The sequence below is a fragment of the Hipposideros armiger genome, unplaced genomic scaffold (assembly GCF_001890085.2).
Source record: "Hipposideros armiger isolate ML-2016 unplaced genomic scaffold, ASM189008v1 scaffold_178, whole genome shotgun sequence".
NCBI classification, from domain to species: domain Eukaryota; kingdom Metazoa; phylum Chordata; class Mammalia; order Chiroptera; family Hipposideridae; genus Hipposideros; species Hipposideros armiger.
The window spans coordinates 2184949-2212765 of NW_017731528.1; the positions used below are offsets into that span (position 1 = coordinate 2184949).

Genomic DNA, 27817 nt, shown 5'->3' on the forward strand with positions numbered 1-27817 from the left:
CTACCCACTGCTCTTTTTCTTTTCTTTTTAGGGTTTTTCCAGATATCTCTGCATGTTTATTGTTCCAGATAAACTTTATAACTACTTCTATAGCTCCAAGGAAAAAAAGCCCCAATTTTTTAGATGCATACCTTTATACATAAAGGATGATTTTTGGGGGTCTGTTAATAAAACAGGTATACCTTATAATGTTTTGGAGACATAAAGAAACTTTAAGTAAACTACTAAACTAGTAAAGTAGCATTTAAAATATGCCATCATTTAAAATTTTCAGGACCTCTGATTAGCCTTCTTCCAATCACTGCAAATCAGCAAACATCTGTGATGTGCATACATGGTGGTTAAAAGCAGATCCCAGGCACGCACTGCCTGGGTATGAACCCATCCCACTCTGCAGTTTATTTGCCATCTGCCAACCTCGGGGAAGCCCCTGAATCTCTCTGGGCCTGATTTCCCTGTGGAATGCAGATGAGAATCCGACTTGCCTCCCAGGGGTGTTATGAGAACCGCATGAGTTAATGCACCAAGGGGACTGAGCACTGCTCTGTCCATAGGAACCATTACTGTGTGCAAGGCCCTGGGGTCCAGCAGCAGACAGGGAGAGGCAGTACCTCATGCCAGGTGGCTGCTGCGCTAGGGCAAATCTCCCCTCCTTTGTGAATTTCCCTTTGTTGGTGCATGTAAGTATTTTATATTTGCATCACATAGCATTCAAATTCTCTCACATGCCTTATCTCATATTGTTGAGTCCTTATGGGGTAGGGCAAGTATCATGTAAGTTTCACTGAGGAGCTTAACTGATCTCTCATTTAAACGATTTCTTTTACTGTATTCTGTTTAACCTCAACTTCTTTTATACTTTTTTCCTGTCCCCCCACCCACAGTTACCTTTCTGGTACGTCTTGCTGTGACTGATGTTCTTTCACACTAAGAAGACGTTTGAGATGGTCTTTTTTTGTCCCATCGAGACTGAAGAGCAAAGTGGCTGACTTAAGTCCTTCCTGTTTTACCCCTGGATCCTGCAGCTGGTCATAGCATTCCAAGATGATATTGCTGATCCTACGACTGCATCTGAAAGGGTTTCCTTACCTGTCCTCCATTCTCGGCACAGTCAAATGACATCCTTACACCGCAAACATGGTTATTGACGTCCCTGCATTCAAACTCCTTAGGTGGCTTCTAATCACCTCCTGGACAATGTCTGAATTCCATGATCTGGTGCACATGGGGCCTTTGGTGACCTGGCTCGCCCATGACCACCTCCTGTTTCCACCTTGGGCTAGATGAGCCCTATGCTGTGACACTCGTTCTGCCACTCCCCGGAGCCTGGAATGCCTTTCTACCCCAGGTCCACTTGGAAAATTCCAAATCCCTGGCAAGACTGAGTTAGATGTCCCCCCCTCTGCCCATCCCCTGCCCCTCCATTCCTCCTCCACACCAAGGGATGGCAAGTGCCTCTGCTCTCTGGCTTCTAGAAGGTTGGTCTATCCCTTCACCTTGTACGTTTCCTACCAGACTGTGAGCTCCTGGAATTTGGGGTCATTCATCTTTGTGTTCTCAGTGACTGCCATACCGTAGGTTATTAGTAAATATCCAATGTAAAAAAGCACATTGCAAGTAACAGCTGAAAACTTAATGCATAAGCAAGAATTTCTAGAGAACCTATGCAGAAGGCAACCTTGGGTGCGGAGCTGAAGCTAATCCACGTGCTATCATGATGTCAGAAGGCATCTTACACTCGTATGGCATTGTGATATGTCAAAACTGCTTCACATACCATGATGCCCACTGAGGGATTTTTGTCATTGAAAGAGGCCAAATTACTTGCTCAAAGTTATTAGGCTAGTAAATGACAGCTGGGGTAGCAACTGCCTTCTGCTCCAAAAAGTACTGTTTTCTCAGAATCTGGAATGTACATAATATACGGTGCTTATGATGTCAGGCATTCTTATCAATGCTGTGCCTATGTTAGATCATTTTAATTCTCGCAAGAACCTGTGAAGCAGATACTGGGATTGTCGTCATGTTACAAATGAGGAAATCAAGGCACAGAGGGGCTAATAAGGGCAGAGCTAGAATACAAACCTGGGCAACCTGGCTTCAGTGTCTTCAAAGCATTGACCTTTCCATTTCAGTTTAATGTATATGGGGGCTGTTCAGATATGTCTAGATTGTTCTCTATTTGAAAGCAGGACTTCTTCCTCAATGCCTTTGTATTCCAATAGCAGTTAACATAATAGGGACTTGATGAATATTTTCAAGATGCAGACATTTTGAGCATGTGACTCAAACCACTGATTTCTGTGTCAAAGACCTCTCTATTTCAAGATCGGAAGATTATTTTCTTCCATTGGAATCTGTGTCTCCATTAATTAATTAACCAAAAATATATTAATTATGGGTCTGAGGTTACATTGATAAAACTGTCCAAGAAATGAGTCGGCTTTGGAGCAGATCTTCCCTGGACCCCTGCCATCTCAAAACTGGTACCTAACACACATCATGTGACATGCCAGCCTGCCCAGCACCATGCCCACCTCCTTTAGACTCTGCTTTGGATTTAGTTAAAGAAATTCACTGTTAACAGTGACAAGGAAGGAGAATCGAGCTCACCAATAACTTGGCTGGTGACAGGCTCATTGGACAGACTCATGTTTCCTAAGATCTGTGAGCTGACCATTTGTATCAAGTCACCTGGGTGTCTTATAATTATGGCTTCTTCCTTGGAGATTCTCATGCACACTAAGGTAAAGATCTATTGACACAGATTGATAAACAATTTTAGTCACCTTTTGATCTTGTCATACTCAAATACCTTTTAGTTTTCTCTTCAATTTCAACAAAAGCCACTGAAGTAAATCTATTTCTTCCTGCTATCTTCCCTTGCATATCATAGTCAATACCTTTCTTCTTTTTGGCATTTCTTTTTGATAATCCAATCAATTTGCTTTGATCATAATTTACTTTTTTTGTGACTATGTTTTCCAAATAACATATGTGCTACAGTTTAGAATAACATCTATAATTACTGTACCGACAACTTACAGAGACTACTTTTCTATTCAATGGCTGACTAAATAAGGCATTTTTGGAAAGTTAATATGCTTGTCATCTGATCAGTAATTTTTAGACTCATTTTATAGGCACTATTAGAATTTGTAAATTTCACTTTGAAATGTGCCTTTGATAGATCTGAAACACAGATGATAAGAGATTTTCTCATTTATAGGAATAACTTTAATATTAAAGCAGAATAACTACTTGAAATTAATATTTAAAATAGCTAATACTGTACCATTTAAATTTGATATTTCCAAAGAAAACAGTAGTTTTAAAAATAAATGGTGCCATACATTTTAATGCATTCCAGCAGACTGTGGAATCCTTAATATATTACTCAATGTCTCCACTTATAAGCTAAAGATATTAATACTCTTACTATTATACAAAAAGTTTAAAAGGAACACTCCTTAAACTTCAATGTGATTGCTATACACAAATATGTATTAAGAACTGACAACAAGTTTCATCAAATATATTTATGGCAACCACACTTTTTTGGAGATCCTTATTGGAAATCAAAAGACCTTCTCTGTACCACCCTCTCCTACCCTCTTGAACCTGTCATTCTCTATCATATACCCTATTTGATTTTCTTTGTAGCAGTTATCACTATCTGAAGATTTTTCTCATGTATTTATTTACTTGTTTACTGTCTGTCTCCCCACTAAATTATAAGGTCTAAGAGACCTGAGAGTGATACTGTCTTATTTGTCATTATTCCTACCACTTAGAGCAGTGTATGGTACACTTCTTGTAAAGAATTGTTCACCAGTTGACCAACTGAATAGATGAATGCATTCAAGTTCTAGCACAGCAGGGACTGAGATGAAACAAAGGAGAACCATTTTTAATTCTGTATTTTGATTTCTAGAACTATGAAACTAGGCTGACTAATATCTCATCTTCAGGGCCGGCCGAGTGGCACATTGGTTAAGAACTGCCTTGGGATGCCAGAGGGCCCCGGTTTGGATCCCACATATGAAGGCCAGTGACACTGCCCTCCACAGCTAAGATGCTGAACAACAGCTCAACCTGCAGCTGGGCTGCCGTGGGTCGCTTGCGACGGCGTAGGCTGCAGTCCCCTGCTGCAGTGGGCTGCCATAAGCTACCATGGGTAGCTGGCAGCCAGCGTAAGCGGCCAGCAGCCGCTGTGAGCGGCCATCCAGAGGCCGGCGACTGATCTGCCTCGCCTGGGAAGAGCGCAATGATGGTGCCAGCTTGTGCCAGTGAAGCAACATCCTCCACAACTAGACTGAAGAACAAACCAGACAGCAACTTCTCTGTTCCCCTTTCCCCGATTCCCCAGCACTGTTCCCCTCCCCCAATTCCCCCCCAAAAAAACACCCAAAAAAATCTCATCTTCAGATTAAGTACTGTTATCTCAGCCAAATTTTTAGCAAAACATAAGTAATATCCATGAAAGCATAGGGAGAGCTCAGTGTAGCCTGTAACATTATCATGGAGGTCCATGACAATGTAGGCAGGCCCCTACCACAGGCCTGGCTCATAACCAATCTCTAATGAGACTATTGTTGTTATTAGTCATAAATACATTTCTTAAACTTCTGAGGTTTCTTTTTGCTTTCATTTTGTTTTTATAATCTGAATCTCACTGGCATATTGTATTCATTATTGTAAGAGAAAATAAATTTTAAAATTCTCCCAATTATATCCATTTTAAAGGATAAGAAACTAGGACATATGGTTCTTATGAATATGTGATAAATACATTTTACAAGAGCTATTAATAAATGGGGATTAATAACAAAAAATACAAGTACTATTCAATCAAGTTTTCAAAGCATACTTCTTTTTTTCAGAATTAGGTATATATGGCAGATATAAAAGGAATATGTCATTTTTTTAATAGGTCAACACGTGTAGATTCTGACATAAAATACGTAGAAAAAGTATGATCACCACTGACCAAGAATGTATGAAGATGTCAATGTTGTGGTGAGAAGGTGCCACACATCTCGCATTACTTTACAAGGGCATTCTGGTAATATATGGTTGACTGAGTTAATTAAGTATAAATAACAAAGACTTAAAGTGTGTTACCAAAGAAGCCTGCTTCCGACAGACTGACATTAAATGAGCTCATTTGTGCTCACACACACTGCAATTATGCTCTGTGTCACGGCTGCCACCTTGATGACTTGGTTCTTCAGAACACATCAAAGATGGCTGCCAAGTTCAATGTGTAGGGTTCAAAGCCTAGGTTCATCACTAAGCATATGTGGGGTAGGGGGAGACACAGGGGACAGGTGCTAGAGGGAGAAAGGGGGAAGGTGAATGGGGAAAGATTGCTTTGGTGTTGTTTATGAGATGATATAGTTGGCTCTACATTCCATAAAATACTGAAGCTATTCAATACAAAGCATACTTCTGAAGCCATGCTAGTTTTTCCTCAGGTCTTTCCTCCCTACTGAGGACTCATGAGGAGGTTTGGAAGGGTTTTTTTCTATATTTATGATGTTTTCAAATGGTTGCTTTTAATCCCTACTGGGTTTAGCTCTAAATATATGTGATACAATTTTATTCCGAGTGTAACTCATCAAAGATATTTTTATTTTTTAGCCTCAGGGTGGTGAATTCCAACAATTTATTACCCATGAAGTAAAGTATTACAGCCTTTACTTTGCCTAATAACTACCTCTTTTATGCTTCATGGGGTGCCAGATCTCTACAAACGGCATAGAGATCTTCCTACTCCCAACTTTTACATCCCTCACCGTGGGTATCATTCATTTTGAAACTTCAGTATGTATCCCCAAATAAAATGCTAAGCTCCCCAAGGACAGGGACTCTGTCTTATATCTAGTTTTTATATAGCTGATGTACCCTTCTTCCCCTACTTCCAGCACCTTCCCTAGCACCTCATACCATGGGCACTTCATAACTACTTCATGATCTGAACTAAATTTTAGAATGTTGTTTAGTCTCTGTACTATCAACTCTTTCTGATTTCATTGTCTGTCTCTATTAGAAATCCCAATGCTTGAAGTGTTTGCATAGGGAAACACTTCTCTCTAGGACCATTTATAACCCTGTTAGTAAGTCTTTTGGGTGGGCTTTGACCAGAGCTCCAAACAATATTCTATCTTTGAAGCAATTAAGTTCCAAAGTAAGATTATGCTGTTGTGTTTCAAAAGCAACTTTGGACAAAAAAGTTTGGCCTTTCGGCCACAACGTTACATTGTCATGCAAAAGTGTAATTTTAATTCTAACTAAAATTCATCACAAACACACTTGGCATAATATATACAGAAAAATGCTCTGTGAACATTTGTAATAATTTCTCTTTTGTATTAAACAAAATGACAATTTTCTATCTGTATAAAATATAAAATAATAATAAAAAAACCCCATGTTTAACTGGCACCAATTACTGGCTAACTTAAAAGTAGACCATATCTCTCTCTCTCTCTCTCTCTCTCTCTCTCTCTCTCTCTCTCTCTCTCACACACACACACACAAACACACACACATACACACACACACACAATGACATTGGACTGTGTGTTAGCGGTGTATGACAGATGGATAAATCCCTAAGAAAAATATCTGAAAGTGGCCATTATATCATAGTTGATAACCCTGGAAAGTTTTGTTTTTCAGAATACTTAAAAGCTTACTTCTACACCCACTGCTATTATAGTCCACTGCCAATTTAAAGAAAATAAATAACTCTAATCTTGGATTTCACAATCAGCTTTTAGAGCCAGTACATAGTTGGTGCTTAAAACAGCCCTAATGCACATTATTGTGTAATTACAGTAAATGCCAAAATTATATAATTAATCTTAACCACTTCACCACATTAAAGTGTCTTAGAACAAAAAAGATAAGGCAATGTGTATAAACACATACTTATAACTAAGTATATTTCTCAAAAATTCTAAAGGAGCAAATATCCAACCTGTAAAAAAAATTCAACATCTTTGTTTGCATTTATTTTTTTTTAGCTGAGCCATCCTGCCACCTATTGGCAGCTCAGCGGCTGCTCAGCTTGGGCCAGGACTTGAATCGCTGTTGCTCAGAGCTCTCACTCTTGAGCGAGCTCTTAACCAACTGAGCCATCGGCTGGCCCAAATTCAACATCTTTGGACACAACTGGGAAAAACGCAAACTATTTGCACTAATATTAGGGATGGTTTTCATTTAGTTGTCTCTTACCAATAGGTCCCTAAGACTTAAAATACGTTTACCACTTTCAAGGTCTAAAGCCAATGTTAAAGCTAACCATTAGTTATTCTCACTGCAGGCTCCTCGCTTTCAGGGACCATGACTTTATTCTTCATATCACCCAGCCCCTGTGCTGCCTTCATGAAGAGAGTTGTTCAGTGAGTGCTTAGCACTGACCGATATGTATAGAAAACCTTAAAATAATCGTAAATAACAGTGACCATAAATAAGTGTCTTCTGTTACTAGGTCAACCCTCCCACAGAATGGAACTTCCTCCCCCACCCCGCGCCCCGCCCCCAACTGGAGGGGGTAGAGGAAGGATGGAGGAGGTATACAGGTGGGCTTCTAAAATCAGTTCACATGATTCTACAAATGAAGTGTGACTTCTCTTTTTAAAATCACTGAGATAAAAAGTGACAATAGACGTACAAGTAAATAAAGGGGCATTTAAGTCTATTTTTAAAGTGATCATTATTAGAAAAGATTCCTTTCCCCAAATTTGAGGTGATTTCTCTTATCCCTAATCACCTTATAAAAGTGACTATATTTGATAAGGGAGCTCTTATTCATGTGTTTGTCATTACATACATACATACATACATACATACATATATACATATATACATATCATACATACTGCATGATAATTCTCCCCCAAACACTAGAAACAACTCTCAGAAGCACAGACACCAGACAAAGAATTATATATATTTTTATAAAAGTCTTTCTGAGCTAGCAAATACTAACCTTAAGGTTGGATAAACAGTTGTTGAGGAAAATGTGCCACCTGTTCAGGAATAGCTGCTTCTGACTGACACAGAGCAGACAGGTCACCAGAGGGTACAAGGCCTGCAGAGAAAGAAGATGAGGTCAGAAAGGAATTACATTCGAACCAATCAGGTAGCCCGCATTCTCTGGGACCACCCCCTTGTCCACTGCACTCTGGTCTGTATGGGCCAGAACAAACAGGGCCCTACTACTTGCTGTGCAGAGGTGGACATTTCCCAATGCTTCCTGGTGACGATGGGGATGGAATAATCCAGAGTCAGGTATAGTGTATAATAAGTTTCATGTCAAATAAGTGAAAATTTGATTCACTGATTTAGTCTTCACTTATGCATTTTAAATGCAAACTCCTTTTCTTCAATCACTCTCAATCCTCAGAAGAAAAGCAGGAAGGCACACTCATTTTGAAAATGCCACGGGCCGTTTTGGTCATAAACATCTACTAGTTTGTCTCTGTCTTCGAGGTGGGTGTATGTATTTTCTCTTGCATTTAATCTTCCTGTCCTTAAGGAAGATTCCTAACAGACATGTTATTGCCTTGGTAAACTCCACCAAGACAATTTAACCGCAGAAGGAATTTGCTTACAATGCAATAAACAGAGGTGCTGCTGTGCTTTTCTTGCCTAACTGGGCCAGTTTCCCACAGCAACTGGAGAAGACAGAAAAGCGAATGGGCACCACCCAGAAAATACATATGCAGAACCCATCACCACTTTGGCGCACCAGATAGCATACAGCTTTATGGCTCTCAAAAATTATAGCGGGTGAAGATTTAAACAAAATATTACTAACTCTTTCATTAACTTGAATTAGCAAAAACCCAGTGGCATACTGATAGCGCTTAACAATTCATTAACTTAGGTCTTCTTTTTTATTATTAATAACTTAATTTGAAACTGATTTTGAATTACTGCTATCGAGTACAACTCTAATTCTAGCCAGTAATCTAAAAACAAAACCAAACCAAATACAAGACACAACCAAACAATTCATCACAATGACCCTGGAATGTAGACAAAGGAGCAAACTCATCACCACTACCTGCAAAGCAACAATGAGTAACTGCTCAAATAAGGTGGTGATGTCCATACTCTGAAGACGAGCATAAACCCCACCAGTAACCAACCACCTGAGCCAGCTGCTGTCTCCACACTGTTGCAATGACAGCTGGTATACCATTTGTCCACTCATAAACCAGAGTTTCATTTTCCACTGAGGGCAAAAGGTTGTAGTGATTTTAAAGAGTTTCCTATGCTGCTATTCAGTACAAAAGCTTCCCCAAAATTGTTTCCTCAGCCTTCAGAGAAGCTTGCCTATGGGCAAGTATCTGTTTCCCAGCTCCCCTCCCTGTCTGGTTCCATTTTGGTTCTGAATATCAGGTTAGAAATTAGACTGAAAGACTCTTGAGGAATGAGAAGAGAAACAGTTATTATAAACATCAGCCTTCAGATTGGAAAAAAATATTTAGAAAAGAAAACAAAAATCAAGTTAAGCCAATCATGAAAATAAACAACAAAATCCTTAGGACTAGAAGGGTCATCGGAGGTGACGTGGTGTAAACCCCTCATATGACCATGATTTAATCATGGTCAACATCAAGTGCAAGCTCCAAATTTTGAAAAGCTGTCTCTTTTTGAGGGAGTTGTAGGTAATTCTTCCATCAGTGGAATGTTTATGACTCTCAAATAGATTCCAGCCCAGGGATTTTAGTCTCTGCAGTTTTATTACTAGTTACAAACTAGTTCTGTCATAGTTACTCACCAAGGAATGCTTCTTTCGAGAAGAAAGTTCCAGCGTGGTATCATATAGACTTTCAACAAAGTTTCTAAGGCAGGGGACATTGACTTCATTTTTAACAGCCTGAAAAGATGCGTGTTAACACTATATTAATTAAATTGCTGATTCTCTAATCCAATGTGAAGAAGTCCTTAAAAATGAAAATGTAACAACTCACAGCAGCGACTGGGACAAGAATTTCAACAAAAAGCCCAGCCAACGCATGCTTGATGTCTTTGTCTTTGACCTCAAGGAAATAATGTGCACATTCCTGGGAAGCAGAAAAAGAGTAAAGGGCTGGAGCATAGATTGAGATATGCACATAAAATTTACATAAATAGTTCTAAATTTCATCATGCATACTAAATCACATATTCCGTAATCTATTAAAAACCACAGACTCAGCATTTATAGTTAAGTTTACAATGGCCAGAATGACATTTTCCAAGGCTGGTTTTATCCCTCTCCTACTTCAATCTCAAATCACTACGCCAAAAGGACAAAACATCTACAGCCAGCAAGTGGACATTCATTCAGCACTCATTTTCAACAAATTTCTATTCACCACCTGTATGTGGGGTCCTGGGCCCTCGATTAACTCACAAACACAGATCCCCAGAGAAGGTAAACATGAGAAGAGAGGCAAAAGACATTATGCTTATTTTAGGCCTGAGAGCCCCAGACACAGAGCTGTTTACTTAATAGCCCTCACATTTTAAGTGTTCTTATTATTCAGACAATTTAACAAGCAAGCCTGGAAGGCACCCTTCACCTCAGATAGAGAAACCTTTGCAATAGTTTCTCAAGCAAGGATGCCTTGGCCTATGGACTGCAGTCGATGAAAGGGCATTGTTGGTGCCAAGGGAATCATCTCATAAGAGTTGGTCTGTCCAGAATTCTGCCAGCCCCTTTCCTCTTCCTGGCCCTTTTGTAGTAACCCATTGTGGTCTTTATTAGGTGTTGTTTTCATGGAAGAGTCCAAGGCCACATGTATTTGAGATGACATGTTAATATTTATATTAGCTATTATCACTTATTTTCAGTCCATGTGGGGACCATCACCACAACAGTTACTAAAGTCCCCAGTCTATCAGTATCATACTGAGACCTCAGCCCAAGATGGGCACTGCCAGCATGGAGTCATTGATAAGAATGGAGTTTTATGGTTTCCAGAAGTGTGGCACTTTTCCTACATTATTTTCCATATATATTTAAATGCTCTCTCAAATTCTCATTCAAGTACAGAGATATGAGGTGAATGTTTAAATAAAAAAATTTATTACAGTAAGAGACACATTGCCGTTAATCCCCTTTAAAATACTCCCCCTTGCTTGGAACACACTTATCCCATCGTCCTTGCCACTTTCTGAAGCAGTTCTGGAAGTCCTCTTTCATGAGTGTCTTTAGTTGTGCTGTCACGGCTGCCTCGATGTCCTGAATCTATTCAAAATGTTTTTGTTTCATGGTCATTTTGACTTTGGGGAAGAGCCAGAAGTTGCAGAGTGCCATAGCCAGTGAATAAGGTGGATGAGGACACATTGTAATGTTTTTATTTGACAGAAATTGCCATAGACCAGAAACGATGTGTGACATGGAGTAGTGTCATGATGGAGGATGAAGTAAAGACACTCACAAAAGAGGACTTCCAGAACTGCTCAGAAAGTGACAAGAATGATGCGATACATGTGTTTGAAGTGAGGGCAAGTATTTTGAGGAGGATTAATGGCAATGTGTCTTTTACTGTAATAAAAAAATTTTTAAACATTCACTGTATTATTTATCACACCTCATACATGATTTATTAATGACAGAGGAATAAAAAAACAATAGATAACAGTCATCGAGTGCTTACCAAGTGCCAAGAATCCTCAGAGCCACCTCCTAAAATTAGTGTCATTGTTACTACTTTGTAGAAAAGGTAAGTGAGGCTGGGAGGGGTTAAGTCTGACTTGCCCAAGTCACAGAGCTGATTAAGTGCTGAAGCTTGAATTCAAATCCAAGAAGTTTGATATACAGCCTATATTCTTTTTTTTTTTTAAACAGCTTTTGGAGCTACCATGCAATTCACTCATTTAAAGTGTACAAGTCAATGGCTTTTTGTACATGCACCATTGTACAACTATCACCACAAATATAGAACCCTTCCATTATCCCCCAAAGAAACTCTGCACCCCTTAGCAGTCAACCCCAACTTCTCTAGCCACACTCCCTTCCTCCAGCCCTACACAACCACTTCCTGTCTCTATGGATTTGTCTATCTGGACATTTCATATAAATGGAATCATGTAACATCTGGCCTTTTGTGTCTGACTTCTTTCGCTTCGTATATATTTTCAAGATTCCTCCATATCAGTACTTCATTCCTTTGTATGGCCAAATAATATTCTGTTGTATGGACAGATCACATTTTGTTTATTCCTTCACAGTTGATGGGCATTTGGGTGGTATTTGTGATTTTGCTGTTACGAATAATGCTGTTATGAACATTTGCATTCAAGTCTTTGTGTGGACATATATTTTCATTTCTCCTGGGTATATCTAGGAGTAGAATAGCAAGATCATATAGAAATCCTTGATTTAACCATTTGAGGGACTGCCACACTATTTTCCAAAGCTGGTGTGCCATTTCATGTTCCTACCAGCAGTGTATGAAGGTTCTAGTTTCTACACATCCTCACCAACATCTGCTGTTACCTGTCTTTCTTATTCTTGCTGTCCTAGTGGGTATGAAGTGGTACAGCCTATATTCATAACCCCTGTATCTGAGCTCCTTATTCAGGTCCTCACTAAATCTGATTCACAGCAGCAACAGAAAGATTCATTCAGACACTAAAGTATTGTAAATTCTAATAGAACCTCACATTCTGTGAAATCCTCATTAACAACAATTCTTTTGTTAGCACATAATGATAAACACTGTGTAATCAATATCTAAGCCTGTATGGTTTGGTTGATTTTTAAAAAAATTTTTTCCTTCTTATAGTATGAATAAAAAAAAGTCTTCATTATTTAAAGTTCTGATGCCTATAAATGTTACTGTAGCCAACTCAATGCAATCAATTCTAAGGAGTAAAAAATCAGCTATATTTTATTCATAGAACAATATGTATAATAGCTGATGGGTAAAAAAGATGAACAAATAAGACATTCCACTGGACACTCTGTTACAAAGATGATATTAAGTTTTAAAATTAAATTATGTGCCTGCAACTCTATTGTTTTATTATGAAGCCCTTTATGAATTACTTTTTCCCACCTTGACATATGAATGGGTTTTCACATTTCAGGTCAGTTACTCTGAGGAAGGGAGATGCTCAAGCTGATAGCCCCCTGGTCCTCCTGCCCAAGACGTTACCTGCATAAACTGAAGAGAGGCCTCAAAGTCTTCTACTGGATACATCTTAATCCGAAAGAACTTCATCCCCATTATCAAGCTGATGATGCTTTGAACAACGTATGGGCTCTGCTCCTTGTGCCGTAATTCTTTGAGCTCTGCCATAAATTTCTTCTTCACAGCAGGGAATCTAAGAAGAGGAAGTGAGTGATTTATCAAATAATAGGTAGGAAAGTCACTATAATGGAGGCCTCCAGCTTCTTGGGGTGACAGGGCACAGGGATGGGGTCCTTCGAATCAGTATAAATACAGTGGCTGCCATTTTGTAAGAATTTGATATTGGGGATTTAGTAGAGTCCAACTTTCTACTTTTTCTCTTATTGTTTAACATATTCAGCATCTCCTTCGGGCTCGGGAGAAGATCCAGGGTTATTTAGATCCTCCTAGAATGGTCTAGCTCTTAAATCAAGCTCCATTTCCTCAGGCTTAGCAATTGCCAACACACATGCAGATGCCAAGGGTCTAAAGCATCCAGTTGTGAGCATATGAGCAACGACATGCTAGACCAGCTAGTTCTGACAGGGACAGGAAATAATGCCCAGAAATATTCCTACGAATGCTTCCAAAGTTTTATGTTGCTGTTTCTTTTATAGTTTTAGGTTCATGATTATTGAAAAAAGTAATTTTAGGTTGAAGTAGAATTTAGTAATGGGAAAACTCAAATCAGATTTAAAAGATGAATAAGCACTCTACTACATGTGTTACAACTAAAAAGACCCAGTCCTCAAGGAACTTAAGGCATGTGTATCGTTTGAAAGTAAAATAATACTAAGAATTAATAATATTAATTACAACAATAATCATCATATAAGATTAAGCAAAGAATAGATTTAAGAGGATGCCAAGTAGTTCCACATCTTCAAAGGGTGAGGAATATACACATAAAGGTTACCCAGGGGCCGGCCGAGTGGCGCATTGGTTAACAGCTGGCTTGGGATGCCAGCTCTGAGCAGCAGGCTCCGGTTCAGATCCCACATGAGGGCCAGCGACACTGTGCTCTACAGCTAAGATGGTGAACAACAGCTTGACCTGCAGCTGGGCTGCCTTGAGTTGCCGGCGACGGCGTAGGCTGCAGCCCCTGCTGCTGTGGGCTGCCATAAGCTACCATGAGTGGCCAGCAGCCAGCCTGAGTGGCTGGCAACTAGTGTGAGCTGCCAAGAGCCGCTGTGAGCCACCGTCTGGTGGCTGACAACTGATTTGCCTCAGTTGGGAAGAGCATAATGATAATATCAACATGGGCCAGTGGTGCAACATCCTCCACAACTAGACTGAAGAACAAAAGGACAGCAACTTGTCTGTTCCCCTTCCCTGATTCCCCAGCGCTGTTCTCCTCCCCCAATTCCCCAATAAAATCTTAAAAAAAAAAAAAAGTTATCCAAACTATTTCTGACATAACCGGTTTGACTATTAAAAAAAGCAAAAAAGCAAGGAAAGCATTTTAAGACTCATTGTATTTTGTTTCCTGAGACTATCAGCCTGAGGTTCCGCAGAAGTGAAAAGGGTCAATTAGGAGGAAGACATGATTAGAGAGAGTAATAACCATGATAAAAGTTAAAGGCCAACCAATAGAATCCCAGAAGTATGGAACAGCAACTCTTGATACCCCAAAGTAGGAATGTTAGGATAAATAAAGAGGGCAGTATACATACAGACACTTTTACCAAAAGGTGGCTAAAGGGGTATATGGCTGGCAAGTTGGGTGTAACCGGCTTTGTGAGATCTGGCAGTTTCCTAGTTCTTGGCTTGGGTCAGGGGCACTACATGGTGTTCATTTGGTAACAATTTGTTTAAATTCTTTGTATTTTTATAAACAATATATGGATTTTTATGTTTGCTACATGTATTTCACAATGAAAATGGTTTTCAGAAGGCAATGAAGCAGAAAATATGGATTCCAAATTCCAATATCATCATTCTAGTTCTTAAGGAAAAAAGAAATTGATAATGATGATGATGGTAGCAGCAAGCACACGTACAGCACTTACAATACACTGAGAAAAGTTCAGTGAACTTTGCATAGAGTAACTCATTTAATCCTCACAACTCTAGTGGGTGCTATTATTATACCCATTTTACAGAAGAGGAACTTGAGGCAAGGATTTCATAATGTGATAAAATCACAAAGCTGGTAAGTGGTGAGGCCAGAATTCTAAGCAAAGTGTCTGGCTCTAGAGTCCCTACTGTTCATCTCTGTGCTATACTATGTCCAGACCAGGAGTTCTCAAAGTGTGGTCCCCAGGTCAGCATTTCCTGGGAATTTGTGAGAAACACATCTTCTCTGGCCCACCCTGCACCTCTTGAATAAGAAACTCTGGGGGCAAGTCCAGTGATCATGTTTGACAAGCCCTAGGGGTGAATCCGATGGGTGCTTCTGGTAGGAATAACAACCAGATCCACTGGTAAGACGGTGTACACTCGATGCACGTTACATTCTTTTACACTGTTATCTTCACAACAATCCATTGAGTCAGACACTGAATGCATTTCCATGTATGAATGGAAGATCAGAGTGACAAAGAGACTCAAACCCAGGTTCTCTGATGCAAATTCCAGGAATTTCTACTACACTCCAGTTGTAGAGGTCATGGCAGTGTACAGTTTAATTGGGAAGATAAAACAATGTAGCATTGACCATGAGTCATGTGAATAATAATAATAATAATAATAATAATAATAATAATAATAATAATAGCAGCAGCAATAACTTTATGAAGTGTGTTAGCACATGCCTGGCAGTTTGCCTGGATGTCTCTGATCCTTCAGGAAGGCTGGCTGCCCCAGGCCAGGTCACTTTCTCATCTGTTCCATATCTTTTGTGTGAATAATACTCTTAAAGAGGGTAGAGCACACTGGAGAATGAAGGGGCTCTTTCCAGCTGGATAATTAGAGAGCTCAGAGGGGATGTGAGTTGGCTGAGGGGCAAGCAGATGTCCTCAGGCAGAGACGGAGAGAGGGTAGGGAGCAAGAATGGTGTGGCAAGCAATGGAAGCCACACTTTAACCAAGATTATAAAAACTTAATAATTCCGAACTGGAATTTTAAAACTTATATTTTAAGTTATTTCCAAAGTACCTAAAAAAATAAAAATTATCTTTGGCTTTAATTTTGAAATGAGAGTTTAAAAAGAAAAATTAGTCTTACAGGTTAGAATTCTGTTGTTTTATAGGCCACATGATTCTGAGGAACATTTGCTGTCCATTTCTCACCCAGGACTAAACCCAGGGGAGGTAGGAGAAGGCAGGTTATTTGTATAACTCACTATTTCAATATTCTCATCAGTTAGTGGCTAAAAGTCTATTTAGTTCTCATTTAAAAATAAATATGACTATCTTTTACTTTAAAAAGTCCTAAGTGACATAATCATGTTATTTTAGCATAAAAATAATCCAAGAATCTATTTGTACTTAAGATTATTTTCCCTTAAAGTAATTTTAGGGACAAAGAAATTTCTTTTCAATGACCGTGCCTGTAGTGTTTATTACTGTCTTTAGTAAATACATTAACTAAATGATTACTGAATCTTTGGTATGCTGTAACATTCACATAAAAATAAACTTCTGCTTTAAAATGAATAGTACATATTATAAAAGTGAGAGCAGAAGAATACATACGTTAAGATTATATCACATAGGGCCGGCGAGTGGCACGTTGGTTAAGAGCTGGCTTGGGATACCAGAAGGCCCCGGTTCGGATCCCACATATGAGGGCCAGTGACACTGCCCTCCACAGCTAAGATGCTGAACAACAGCTTGACCTGGAGCTGGGCTGCCTTGAGTCTCCGGCGACAGCAGGTGGGTTGCCATGGGCTACCGTGTGTGGCCAGCAGCCGCAGTGAGCGGCCGTCCAGAAGCTGGCGACTGATCTGCCTCACCTGGAAGAGCGCAATGATGGTGCCAACTTGGGCCAGTGAAGCAACGTCCTCCACAACTAGACTGAAGAACAAAAGGATAGCAACTTGTCTGTTCCCCTTCCCTCAAATCCCCAATAAAAATCTTAAAAAAAAAAAAAAGATTATATCACATAAAAAGAAAGCAGTTTTGAAATCTATGAATCTTAGAAGCAACCATCATTATTTAAATGAATATAGCAGATTTGAACAAAAAAGATGTTACCTTAAAAACTAATTTTAACTTAACTGACTCTGAAAAAGTCAACACCATGGGTGAATATCCCTTAAGAGCAGAAATGTCTTCCCTTAATGACAAGAATTAAGCACAATCACCACTAATAAGATTAAAATCACTACTAAAAGTAGTGATTCTGCTAAAACTTAAAGACTGAACTAAGTACTAATAACTAAAGTCATAATGAAGAAAGTATTTCATATGCATTACCATTGGGAGCTAGGTATGAAATTTAAAATTAGAGCTGTTACATTACTCAAGTTTATTTCATAAAAGAGACAACCACCCTGTACCGGGTCGGCACACATCCTTTTTCCTGAGAACAAAGGCAGGAGTACTTTTCTAAGCAGTGATAAGTGATGATCCTGCTGTCCTCAGGAGAAGGCTCATTTGTGGGATGACAGCAGCAGGTACCATTATTACTGTGACTAACTGCAGGCACCCATTGGGGCTCTCTCGGGACTGCAAAGGAATGGAGCATTGTCCAAATCGAGACATTTCTTACACTCTACTACTGCAGAATTGGGACAAATATTGACGTCATGAAAATTAAAAAATCCACCATTGGCAGGAAAACACTGGCTTGGTGGATCATACACCTGACTGAATATGGAAATTCCTACAACCTTAGAATGACCTTGTTTCTCTGTTCATTCACAACCAACTCAAAATCCATGTAGCTATGGAAGGTCATTCACAGTAACCTATATTATTATGCATAATTCACAAAAACTAAGAAAAACACGACATGTTATTTTTGGCATATTAAACTTTCCAAATGATTGGATAAGAGAACTATGATGAGATAATCACAAAGGCACTACAAAAGGGATGTGTTGAGATTTTTGGGTTTGACAAATCAGCCAAATTACATATTAACAACTCATTTTTCTTTTCTAGGAATGAGGTAGATATGCATGGATTAATTTGCCAGATAATTGCTGCTTCCCCCTTCAAAATGCCAATACTTTTATCATTCAGTTGCCATGGAAATCTCTCCAAGATGCATTATGCTTTTTTTTCCTGGATGACTGATGAGCTGCAATGATTATAATGGGCTATAATAAAAGTACAATGTAGTCTCATGCAAAATGGCCTAGATAACTACTGTTTAGTTCTCCTGTGCCCTGGCCAGTTTTCTTTCCTCTCTGTGGCTGCCAGCCTCTGAGCTCATAGTCCTCACTGGCGTCTATGAATTGGCTTCGCTTCCATCTCGTACTGATGTTTTGTGTATTAGAAAAAAATGGGTAGTCTAGATAAATAAACTGGGTTAGATTAAGTAAGTCACACCAGGGAGTTTTTTTGGGTCCATTACTGAGTTCTCATCTATGTTTTGGCTAGGTGAGATTGCTAAGGAAGTGCTTTTTAAAAATTTTTGTTTTTTTGATCAATTGGGTGTTTCCATGCTATTAAGTTTGGGAATTTGGTCTTTTGAAGATAAAAATCTCTTTCAGAGGACTGCATTCCACAGGGATCAGGGCATCACTGTTGCTTCAAGCTGGCCTCTGGCCTTGGGTTCCCTTGGGTCCCTGGCTCACTTTGCCCAAGCAAGGCGTCAGGATCTTGCCTGATCTGCCTCAGGGTGGAAGAGACGAAGACGGGTGAATAGGGTGTGACATCACTTTTTGGAAGAAGTATATTATTGCTAATAGTCTACCACCACTTTGTTCTAGCCTGCTAAGTAGTGTTATGGGGTCAGATAAATTTAGCAATGAGAATTTTCCCCTGACTTGTTTCCATGACAGAGCATGGGACATTTTTAGCTCAGCTGAATTAAGTAAGGTCTATAGTAAAGGGACATTCTAAAATGGAATTTTCCCACCCATGGATGATATATCACAACCACCCACTCACAGAATACAGAGAACAAAACTTTTGAAATAGATGAACTTCTTTGGGATATATGGGCAGAGAGAAAAGTAAGTTGGTCCATTTGATGCAGTCAGATGAAACTCATAGACTCTTGGTAGGACTGTCCGGCCCAACTGTTGAGTGATAAAAATGATGGAGAAAACAAACTGGAAGACTTATACTTGCCTCTGGGAGATTTGGTCAGTTTCTGAGGCAGGGTGCACGCAGAACAAAGAACCCCCGACCCGAGAAGGGTGGGAAGGGGGGAACAGACGTGCCCCGCTCTGATTATGGTAGAGGTTCCCGACGCTCACTTACTTAGCTTGTGCCAGCACGCCGATGACTTCTGCGTACAGGTCTGCCACAATGTGCATATTGCCAGTGTTAGGACCAAGGTACCTATGTAAGATAGAAGTAGATGAGTTAGGAGTCCCCGGTCCTCTGAAAAGAGCAAACTTGTTTCAGTTTTAAGCACCCATTCTCTTCGAAATTCTATGGTGAGAAATTACTTTACCCTTCTTTGTATTTAAAGTGCTTGAAAGCCAAGTTAATAACATCGTGTATTAAACTGTCTATTACAGGATGAAGTGGAATCTGAAAAAAAAAAGAAAAAGGCAGCTCTTAACTTGGAAGGGAATATTAAAGATCAAATCAATAAGAGTACTTTCAATAACTATGATATATGAACTTTAGCAATTAATAAATATAATTCATATGGCCCAGTATTTGAAATTCATAAACAACTTAACAGACTTTAAAACCTTAAGTAGTTTTCAGATAAGTAAATCTTATCTAAAAGTAACATTAAATTAATGACCTACCTGTTTCAAAACTTCTATTAATACTAAAGAAAAAATAAAATCAATGGCGAGGTCCCGTCTTTCCATTAAATAATCTCGCTGCTGTTCATCACTGTAAAATTTAAAACATTCACATTAATTGGCACTGAAGATACTATCAGAGTGACATAGTTCACCAGAAATCTAGGACTCATCCCCAATGGACTGCAAGCCCATTTTGGTGTTACAAGTCTGCCGTGGTAAATATTGTACGCACTGAGGCAATTCCTCTTAGCAGTGGTGCAGTGGACAAACACTGGGCCATGGCAACAGGAGTAGTTATTTGTAAGTCTACAACCTCATCCTGTGGACTTTTCTAAGGTACGTTTCAACCCAGGTATTCTACCTTCTGTAAAATGGATACAAATATGAGACAGGGCTACCATACTGGAGAGTACATTGAAAGGGTTTTGTAAAAGGAGTTAAATAATGTAAGGAAATGGTATGATTACCATTTGGAGCATAACAGCAGGGGGTGAAGAAAGGATCAGAACTGCTCCCCCCCTCCCCCCGCCCTGTCTGTTTCCTCTTTATTTTTCTCCTTTCCATGCTGTCTGTTAATTCTTTTTTAAAATTAGTTTCAGGTGTACAAAAACAACATAGTGATTAGACATCTACACACCTCACAAAGTGATAAACCCAATAAGTCTATTACCCATCAGCCACTGTACAGTTATTACAATTTTATTGACTATATTGTCTATGTTGTACTTTATATTCTCATGGCTATTTTTTTATAGTTGACATTCAATAGTATTTTATTTTAGTTTCAAGTGTGTAGCGTATTGGCTAGACATTTATATCATTTATAAAGTGATCCCCCTGATAAGTCTAGCACCCATCTGACACCATACATAATTTTTACATTATTGACTATATTCCCTATGCTGTATTTTACATCCCTGTGACTATTTTGTAATTACCAATTTGTGCTCCTTAATCCCTTCACCTTTCTCACCCATCCTGCCACCCCCCTTCCCACCTAGTAACCATCAATTTATTCCCTGCACCTATGAGTCTGTTTGCTTTGTTTGTTTATTCTATTCTTTAGGTTCCACATATAAGTGGGATCATATGGTATTTGTCTTTCTCAGTCTGACTTATTTCATTTAGCATAATACCCTTTGGTCCATCCATGTTATTGCATGTCCCTTTCCTCTTGATCTTTTGCTCGAGATTTATGAAGGAGAAAAGAAGTGAAGGGGTGGTAAAAGAGAGAAAGATTGAAAAGCAGATGGAAAAGGATGCAAAGTGGAGCCATCTGAACTCATTCAAAATTAGGGAACAGAATTAGCACTGTCAGAAGGGCAGAAATGCAAGTCCATGCCCACCCCCCCTTCTGCTTCTCTAACATACTGACGGAGGGCCGATTTGAAATCGAACAAAGAAAGAAATGAAATGACTGCTGAGTTACCCTGCACAGAAGCAAGAATAGTGGCTAAGAGCACTGGCTTTGATGGAGAGCAGCTCTGGGTTGAAATTACGCCTCTTCTATTTAGCAGTCATATTTCCATCTATGAAATGGGAATGCTAATAGCAATTATATAAAGGTTTGCTTGACTATTAAATAAGATGAAACAGGTATTTAGTAGAGTCTCCCAAACACATATACAAATGCTTGTATATTGGGTTGTTGGAAAAGTCATGATGCATGATTGCAACAGATGGCACTAGTTCACTTTTGGAAGTACTAGAGTCATTCGCATCTATGTTATTGCTATGTCATTTGACAGCTGACAGTTCTAGCTGCATTCTAAAAAAAAAATTGAGTGATTTGGTTGAGTGTTGAAGGTTTTACAACAAGTTGAAGATGGAAGACCAAACTGCATTTTTGCCATATTTTACTGTTTTACTTCCATAAAGGGAAGAACGCATGTCAAGCTTGTGAAAAGTTGCATAAAGTTACAGTGACAAAGCTCTACAAGAATGTCAGTGCCAACAATGGTTCATGAAATTTCGTGCTGGTGATTTTAATCTCAATGATGCTCCTCGGTCAGGGAGGCCCACCGAAGTTGATGACAACAAACTAAAGTCATTGATCAAGTCAAACCCACGTTACATGACATGAGAGATTGCAGAAACATTGAACATCCATCATTCAAGCATTCACGAACACCTGAAGAAGCTGGGATACGTAAGTAATCTCAATATTTGGGTTCCGCATGAACTCAAAGGAGTTCATTTGATGCCGCGTATAAACATCTGCAATATGCTCATTAAACGTGAGAAAAATGATCCTTTTTTGAAACGACTGATAACTGGTGATGACAAGTGGATTGTTTACAACAATGTGATGTGCAAACGGTCTTGGTCCCGATGTGATGATTTGCCTCAAATGACATTGAAAGCAGACATTCATCAGAGGAAGGTTATGCTCTCAGTGTGATGAGATTTTAAAGGTGTTGTGTTTTTCGAGCTCCTACCAAGGAACCAAACAATCGATTCGAATGTGTACTGTTTGCAATTGGACAGTTTGAATGAATCCATCATCCAGGAATGTCTAGAGCTTGTTAATTGTAAAGGAGTTGTGTTCCATCACGACAACGCGAGACCACACACAAGTTTGATCACCCGTCAAAAATTATTGGAGCTTGGATGGGATATGTTGTCACACCCACCATACTTGACTGACCTTGTGCCATCAGACTTCCACTTGTTTTGGTCTCTTTGAAACTCCTTGCATGGTATATAACGTTCAATTCAGATGAGGCTGTAAATCAGCACCTTGTTCAGTTTTTTGCAAATAAAGGCAAGTCCTTCTATGAACGAGGAATTATAAAGCTCACTGAAAGATGGCAAAAGGTTATCGAGCAAAACGGGCAACATATCATTTGTTTTTTGTTCTTTATATAAATAAAGATATTTGAAAAACATAGACAAAATATGTCATGACTTTTCCAACAACCCAAAAGTAAATAAAACCAAGGAGAAAGGATGGCGGGATTTGGGTTTGTCAGGCAGAGATTGTCAAAATGAGTCAAGAATATTTCAAATGTGGAATGCTTTTCTCTTCAGTCCAGAGGGAATGAACAGAAGGGAAGGTGACATTTAAGATGTACAACAGAACTTCTGGAGGAGCTCTGTGACCTTCAGCGACTCAAATTAAGTCTGGTGGCTCATAGAACAGGCTCACAGGGATGCTGCAGCGTTGACTTTTTTAAAGGGAAAGGAAGTTATTGAGAGGGTCTGGACTCTCTCATTCAGGACCATGTAAGAATGGTCCTGCCAGGAGGAAGAGCAGTGAACAAACCATCTATCTGAAGTCCTTCCAGGTGCACCAGATCGAGAGTGTTACTGCCAAATGGGAAAAAGGAGAACATATGGAAGTGTATTTAAAAAGGGCCGCCACCCTTCTAACCTAGAGATTACATCCCAGAGTACGGAAGACCAGATGGAAGGGGTACTCAGGATAGTCAGCTGCCACAGAAGGAAAATGCTCGCCTTGAATGGCTCGTGAGGGTCTTCAAGAGGGGCCAGAGGACCTTGAGAAAGCAGCAGTTCTTGGTAGAAAAAAAAATCAACCCCAAGTCTATTTTATTTAATAAGCCAATGGATGCTTTCAAATAAAAGTCATACATACTCTTCCAATAATGAGTTCAACTTTACTGCTGGTTTGAGGTCTAACTGCCAGGAGTCAGAGGCATTTGACAAATTTATTTGGCAGTCAAAATGTTGATACTATACTAATCTTAGAAATCATAACCAAATACACATCCGTCATACTTGACGGCTTTCGGTTGCTCATGCTTCTCCCTGAAGTTCCTCTTTTCTTTTTTCTAGTAACAGAAACTCAATTAGCTACACCACACTCTAGAGACCCTCATTCCTTTGGTTTTCTCCCAAATACATATTCTCTCTCTTATTTTAAACTTTCAAATGTTAACTAAGATGCTACTGAGTTGAATTCCACTGGCCTGATTCTGTATTTGATCCCAGCAATTACTTTGATCTCCTGAAAATAATCAGTAACACGATTTAAAAAAACAACATTTGGGCCGGCTGAGTGGCTCAGTTGGTTAAGAGCTCGCTCAAGAGTTTGAGCTCTGAGCAACAGCGGTTCGAGTCAGCCCGAGCTGAGCAGCCGTGAGCTGCCAACAGGTGGCGGGATGGCTCAGCTAAAAAAAAAATAAAAATAAAAATAAAAAATAAAAAATAAATAAAAAAACAACATTATTTTCAATTCATAAAGCAATCAATTCATGAAAAATCTAGTTTTAGTAACTAAATTCTTACAAAACAGAGGAATAAAACCAAAAGTCACTTAATTCAACTGACTAAAATTGCTCTACTTCCCACCCCCAAGAAAGTTTTAATAATATCTGTTCATAAGCTAATATGTAATATAAAAAAATAAAATGATCCTGTTAATTTATTAATCACATAGTCTGAACCATTTTCAGAGAATTGAAATTCTACTGTTAAAATTTGATACATTAAAGAATTATTTAAGAGGATAATTGGTGTGGGTTTCCTTCTGGTGTAATGAAAAGTGTTCTGGAATTAGTGGTGATGGTTGCACAACCTTGTGAATACATAAAAAACACAGAATTACACACTTTAAAAGGGTGAATTTTACTGTATGTGAATTATACCCTAATAAAAAATTCCTTCTTGAACTTAAAAAGTATTTAATATGATAAAGTTAATTTTTTCCACAAACAGAATGATAAATGAATTACTCTTCCATAAACACAGCATATTATAAAATGAAATAACAAGTTCAGATGAAATGTAATTTGATAAAATTACAGGTCTTCAATTTCAAGAAAAGTCTCTATATATTTTTAAAGTATTAGGGGTGTCAAGAAAAATGAGAGGGATAAATCACTTACAAGAAGTGGTTAATATTTGATTCTGAGTGATTAATTTAAGTTTACTGTCTTTAAAAGCATAAAAAATACATAATCAACTAGTGGAGAAATCTGCTTTTAAAATAACCTTTTCTTTTTTAAAAAATGGTAAATGTATTAAACTTTTTAATTTTTATTACATGGCTGTAGTAGATTGATTTCAAACATAAGAAATGACATGTATTTGACTAAAATTTAGTGGGACACATATTCATTGGACAGTGCGACAATCTTTAGTTTCATGGCTGCCAAGGTGCTCATGTAGCAGCAAGTCCCACTGTTCAAATCCACAAGAGAAGGGGACCACACAACAAATAAACAGAAGTGTCCGCTGGGAGGGAAGTTAGAGATGGTGTAATTTGACCTCCTATTTTGCTGACAAAGAGACTGAGGTACAGAGAGGTGGTGAGTTTTTCAAAGTGACAACAGTTCATAGTGCAGCTGTAGAACTCTAACGTCCTCTCCAGCATCTGTCCTGTGACACAGGGTACCCAAGGTTACTGACAAGGACTAAGATACCTACACAGCATCATGCAGGGAGGCAGCCCCTCTGCTCCTCAGTCCATGGGAGGTGAGGGCACAGAAAAGCAGCAGGCAATAGGGTCACCTGGGCCCTGTACACCCTGCCCAAACCAATGCTGAAATAAGGCCCTGTGGGACTTCTCCACCTTGACAGCTAGCAGGGACTAGTAGTCCTAATGTGTCACCTACCGAACAAGGGGCCCTGCAGTGCCTGCTGGGTATCTGTGTGAAGAGGCAGGAAGGCACAGGTGCCTCTTAACTCCGGTTTTATGTTTCTTAACAAAGAAAAGAAGAGAGAGAGAAAGAAAAAGGAGAGAGTGAAAGAAAGAAAGAAAGAAGGAAAGAAAGAAAGAAAGAAAGAAAGAAAGAAAGAAAGAAAGAAAGAAAGAAAAAGGGAGGAAAGGGAGGAGGGAGGAAGGGAGGGAGGGACAATCATCCTCAGAATCATTACCCAAAAGAGAGGTACCTTTTGGATTTATTGCTTGTTCTTGGTCTGTATTCATGTGACTCGTCCTCAATGCCATTTTGCCTTTTGTACCAGTCAAATAATGTGCGCAGGATGGAAGGGAGGCAGTACTCAGAGAGGGAGCTCATGGAGCTGATGACCTACAGAGCAAAACAGGCGATTAAAAGGCTTTGGTGGCACTGCCAATTACTGAGAAACTTTTTATTTCACAAATATCTCCAAGCTATACTCACAATGTTTTCTTATTTATCACAGTCCTACCTTTAATCATCACTATTAGTACATTCCCAAGAGCCCATCTGTCTTAAGGCTGGCAGATGTTCCTCACACAATTATTTTGTGGTTCAAGAAAGTTAATTACTTTGACTCCCTTCATTCTAGAATTAAGATGTTAATTGTTAACAGGTTATTCATGGACTGCAAAGAAATTAATTTCCAACACCATCCAAGAGTCACAGTGCTGTGTACTTAGGTCCTCAAAAGTGCTTGTTGTATAAATAAATGTATTAATTAATGCAATTACATTAATTGTTTAGGTGAAATAAGCAAACCTATCCCCCAAACAAATAACCTAAGTGGTAATATAATGTACGGTTTTCTGTCAATAATCATTTATCCACTAATCTAAGGTATGCCCCACATTAGACTCCAGATATGAATAAGCGGCAATAATTTACCCATATTACATGAAAGGCAAAGCTCTCTCCTCTTCTTTAAACAACAAACATGTCTTCGGTATCTGGAAAGATTCCTGATCTTTCACTAATTATTACACCAAAAACATGAACCTCAATCTGTATCTCATTTCATATGCAAAAATCAACTCAAAATGGATCATTGATCTAAGTATAAAACCTAAAGCTATGAAACTTCAGAAAGAAAACATAGGGGACAATCCTTAGGCAAGGATTTCTTAGGTATGACACCAAAAGCGAAGTTTATGAGAACCTGATCTACTGGATGGAAGTCATCAAAATTAAAAGCTCCTGCTTTTAGAGAGATATTGTTTAAAAAGTAATGAAAAGACAGGCCATGGTCTGAGAGCAAATATTTGCAAAACACATGTCTGATATAGGCCTTGGAACCAGAATATGTGAAACTACAATGTGTTAGGCTTTAATGAGTCAATTAACAAACAGTATTAGCAAATTGTAACACCCCATGCTGATGAGACAGTAGATAAAACTGGACCTGTTCATACATTGCTGATAGAAGAAAAAACTGCCAAAACGTTATCTGGAGGACAATTTGGAAATACATACCCCAAACCTAATAAAATCATCCTCAATGTATCTCAAGTACATAATTAAAGATGAGCAAGAATGTTCAGGCAGCATTACTTACTAGAGCCAAAAAAAAGACCACCTAAATGTCCAGCTGTATATAAATGCCTTAATATAATGTGGAATTTGATGTAGATAATCTATGAAACCATTAAAAATCCCATTTCAAAAATGTTTATTGACATGAAAGCATTCATGATATATTAACTGAAAAAAGAATGAAAAATCATCGAATTGGTAGGATCCCAATATGGCACAGAGACTGTGACAGAATACATATACAGAAAACAAGACTGGGAGGAGGTATGCCAAGATCTTGAGTGCATCCTGAAACCAGGGGTTCTTAGGAGAGACACGTCGCTACAGGGAGAGGGCAGGGGGTATTTAAAGTAAATGAAGGAAGGATCTTACCTGGGTGTCTCTTAGGAAGGGGAGACAATTGAGATGAAAGTCAAGAAAGAAACTAAGAAGAGACACAAAGCAAGAAAGCTTATGGTAATAAAGGTACAACATAATTGTTAACAATGATTAGAATGGTGAGCTTAATGAAGGCTGAGTGGACTGAAGGGAGAAACATCAGGCTGGCGTAGGGACTGGCACACAGAAGTGGAGGGAAATAATGTTGAAAATTTTAAATTGGGACTAAATCATAGAAGGTATTCAGTGCCAGTTCT

The 27817-nt window shown here is 38.9% G+C and overlaps 1 protein-coding gene across 10 annotated transcripts in view; it reads right to left on the reverse strand.

Annotated features, from left to right (window-relative positions):
- The window catches only part of FRY (FRY microtubule binding protein), a 456767-nt gene that overhangs the window by 156196 nt on the left and 272754 nt on the right, over positions 1 to 27817 (reverse strand). For all 10 annotated transcript variants that reach the window (XM_019652358.1, XM_019652349.1, XM_019652352.1 and 7 more), the window contains 8 exons: positions 25861 to 26000; positions 20005 to 20095; positions 19698 to 19777; positions 19502 to 19582; positions 13170 to 13338; positions 9993 to 10085; positions 9800 to 9898; positions 8000 to 8101 (listed from right to left, as the gene is read on the reverse strand). In XM_019652358.1, coding sequence (XP_019507903.1) covers positions 8000 to 8101; positions 9800 to 9898; positions 9993 to 10085; positions 13170 to 13338; positions 19502 to 19582; positions 19698 to 19777; positions 20005 to 20095; positions 25861 to 26000 — 855 coding nt within the window. The remainder of the gene's footprint in view (positions 1 to 7999; positions 8102 to 9799; positions 9899 to 9992; positions 10086 to 13169; positions 13339 to 19501; positions 19583 to 19697; positions 19778 to 20004; positions 20096 to 25860; positions 26001 to 27817) is intronic.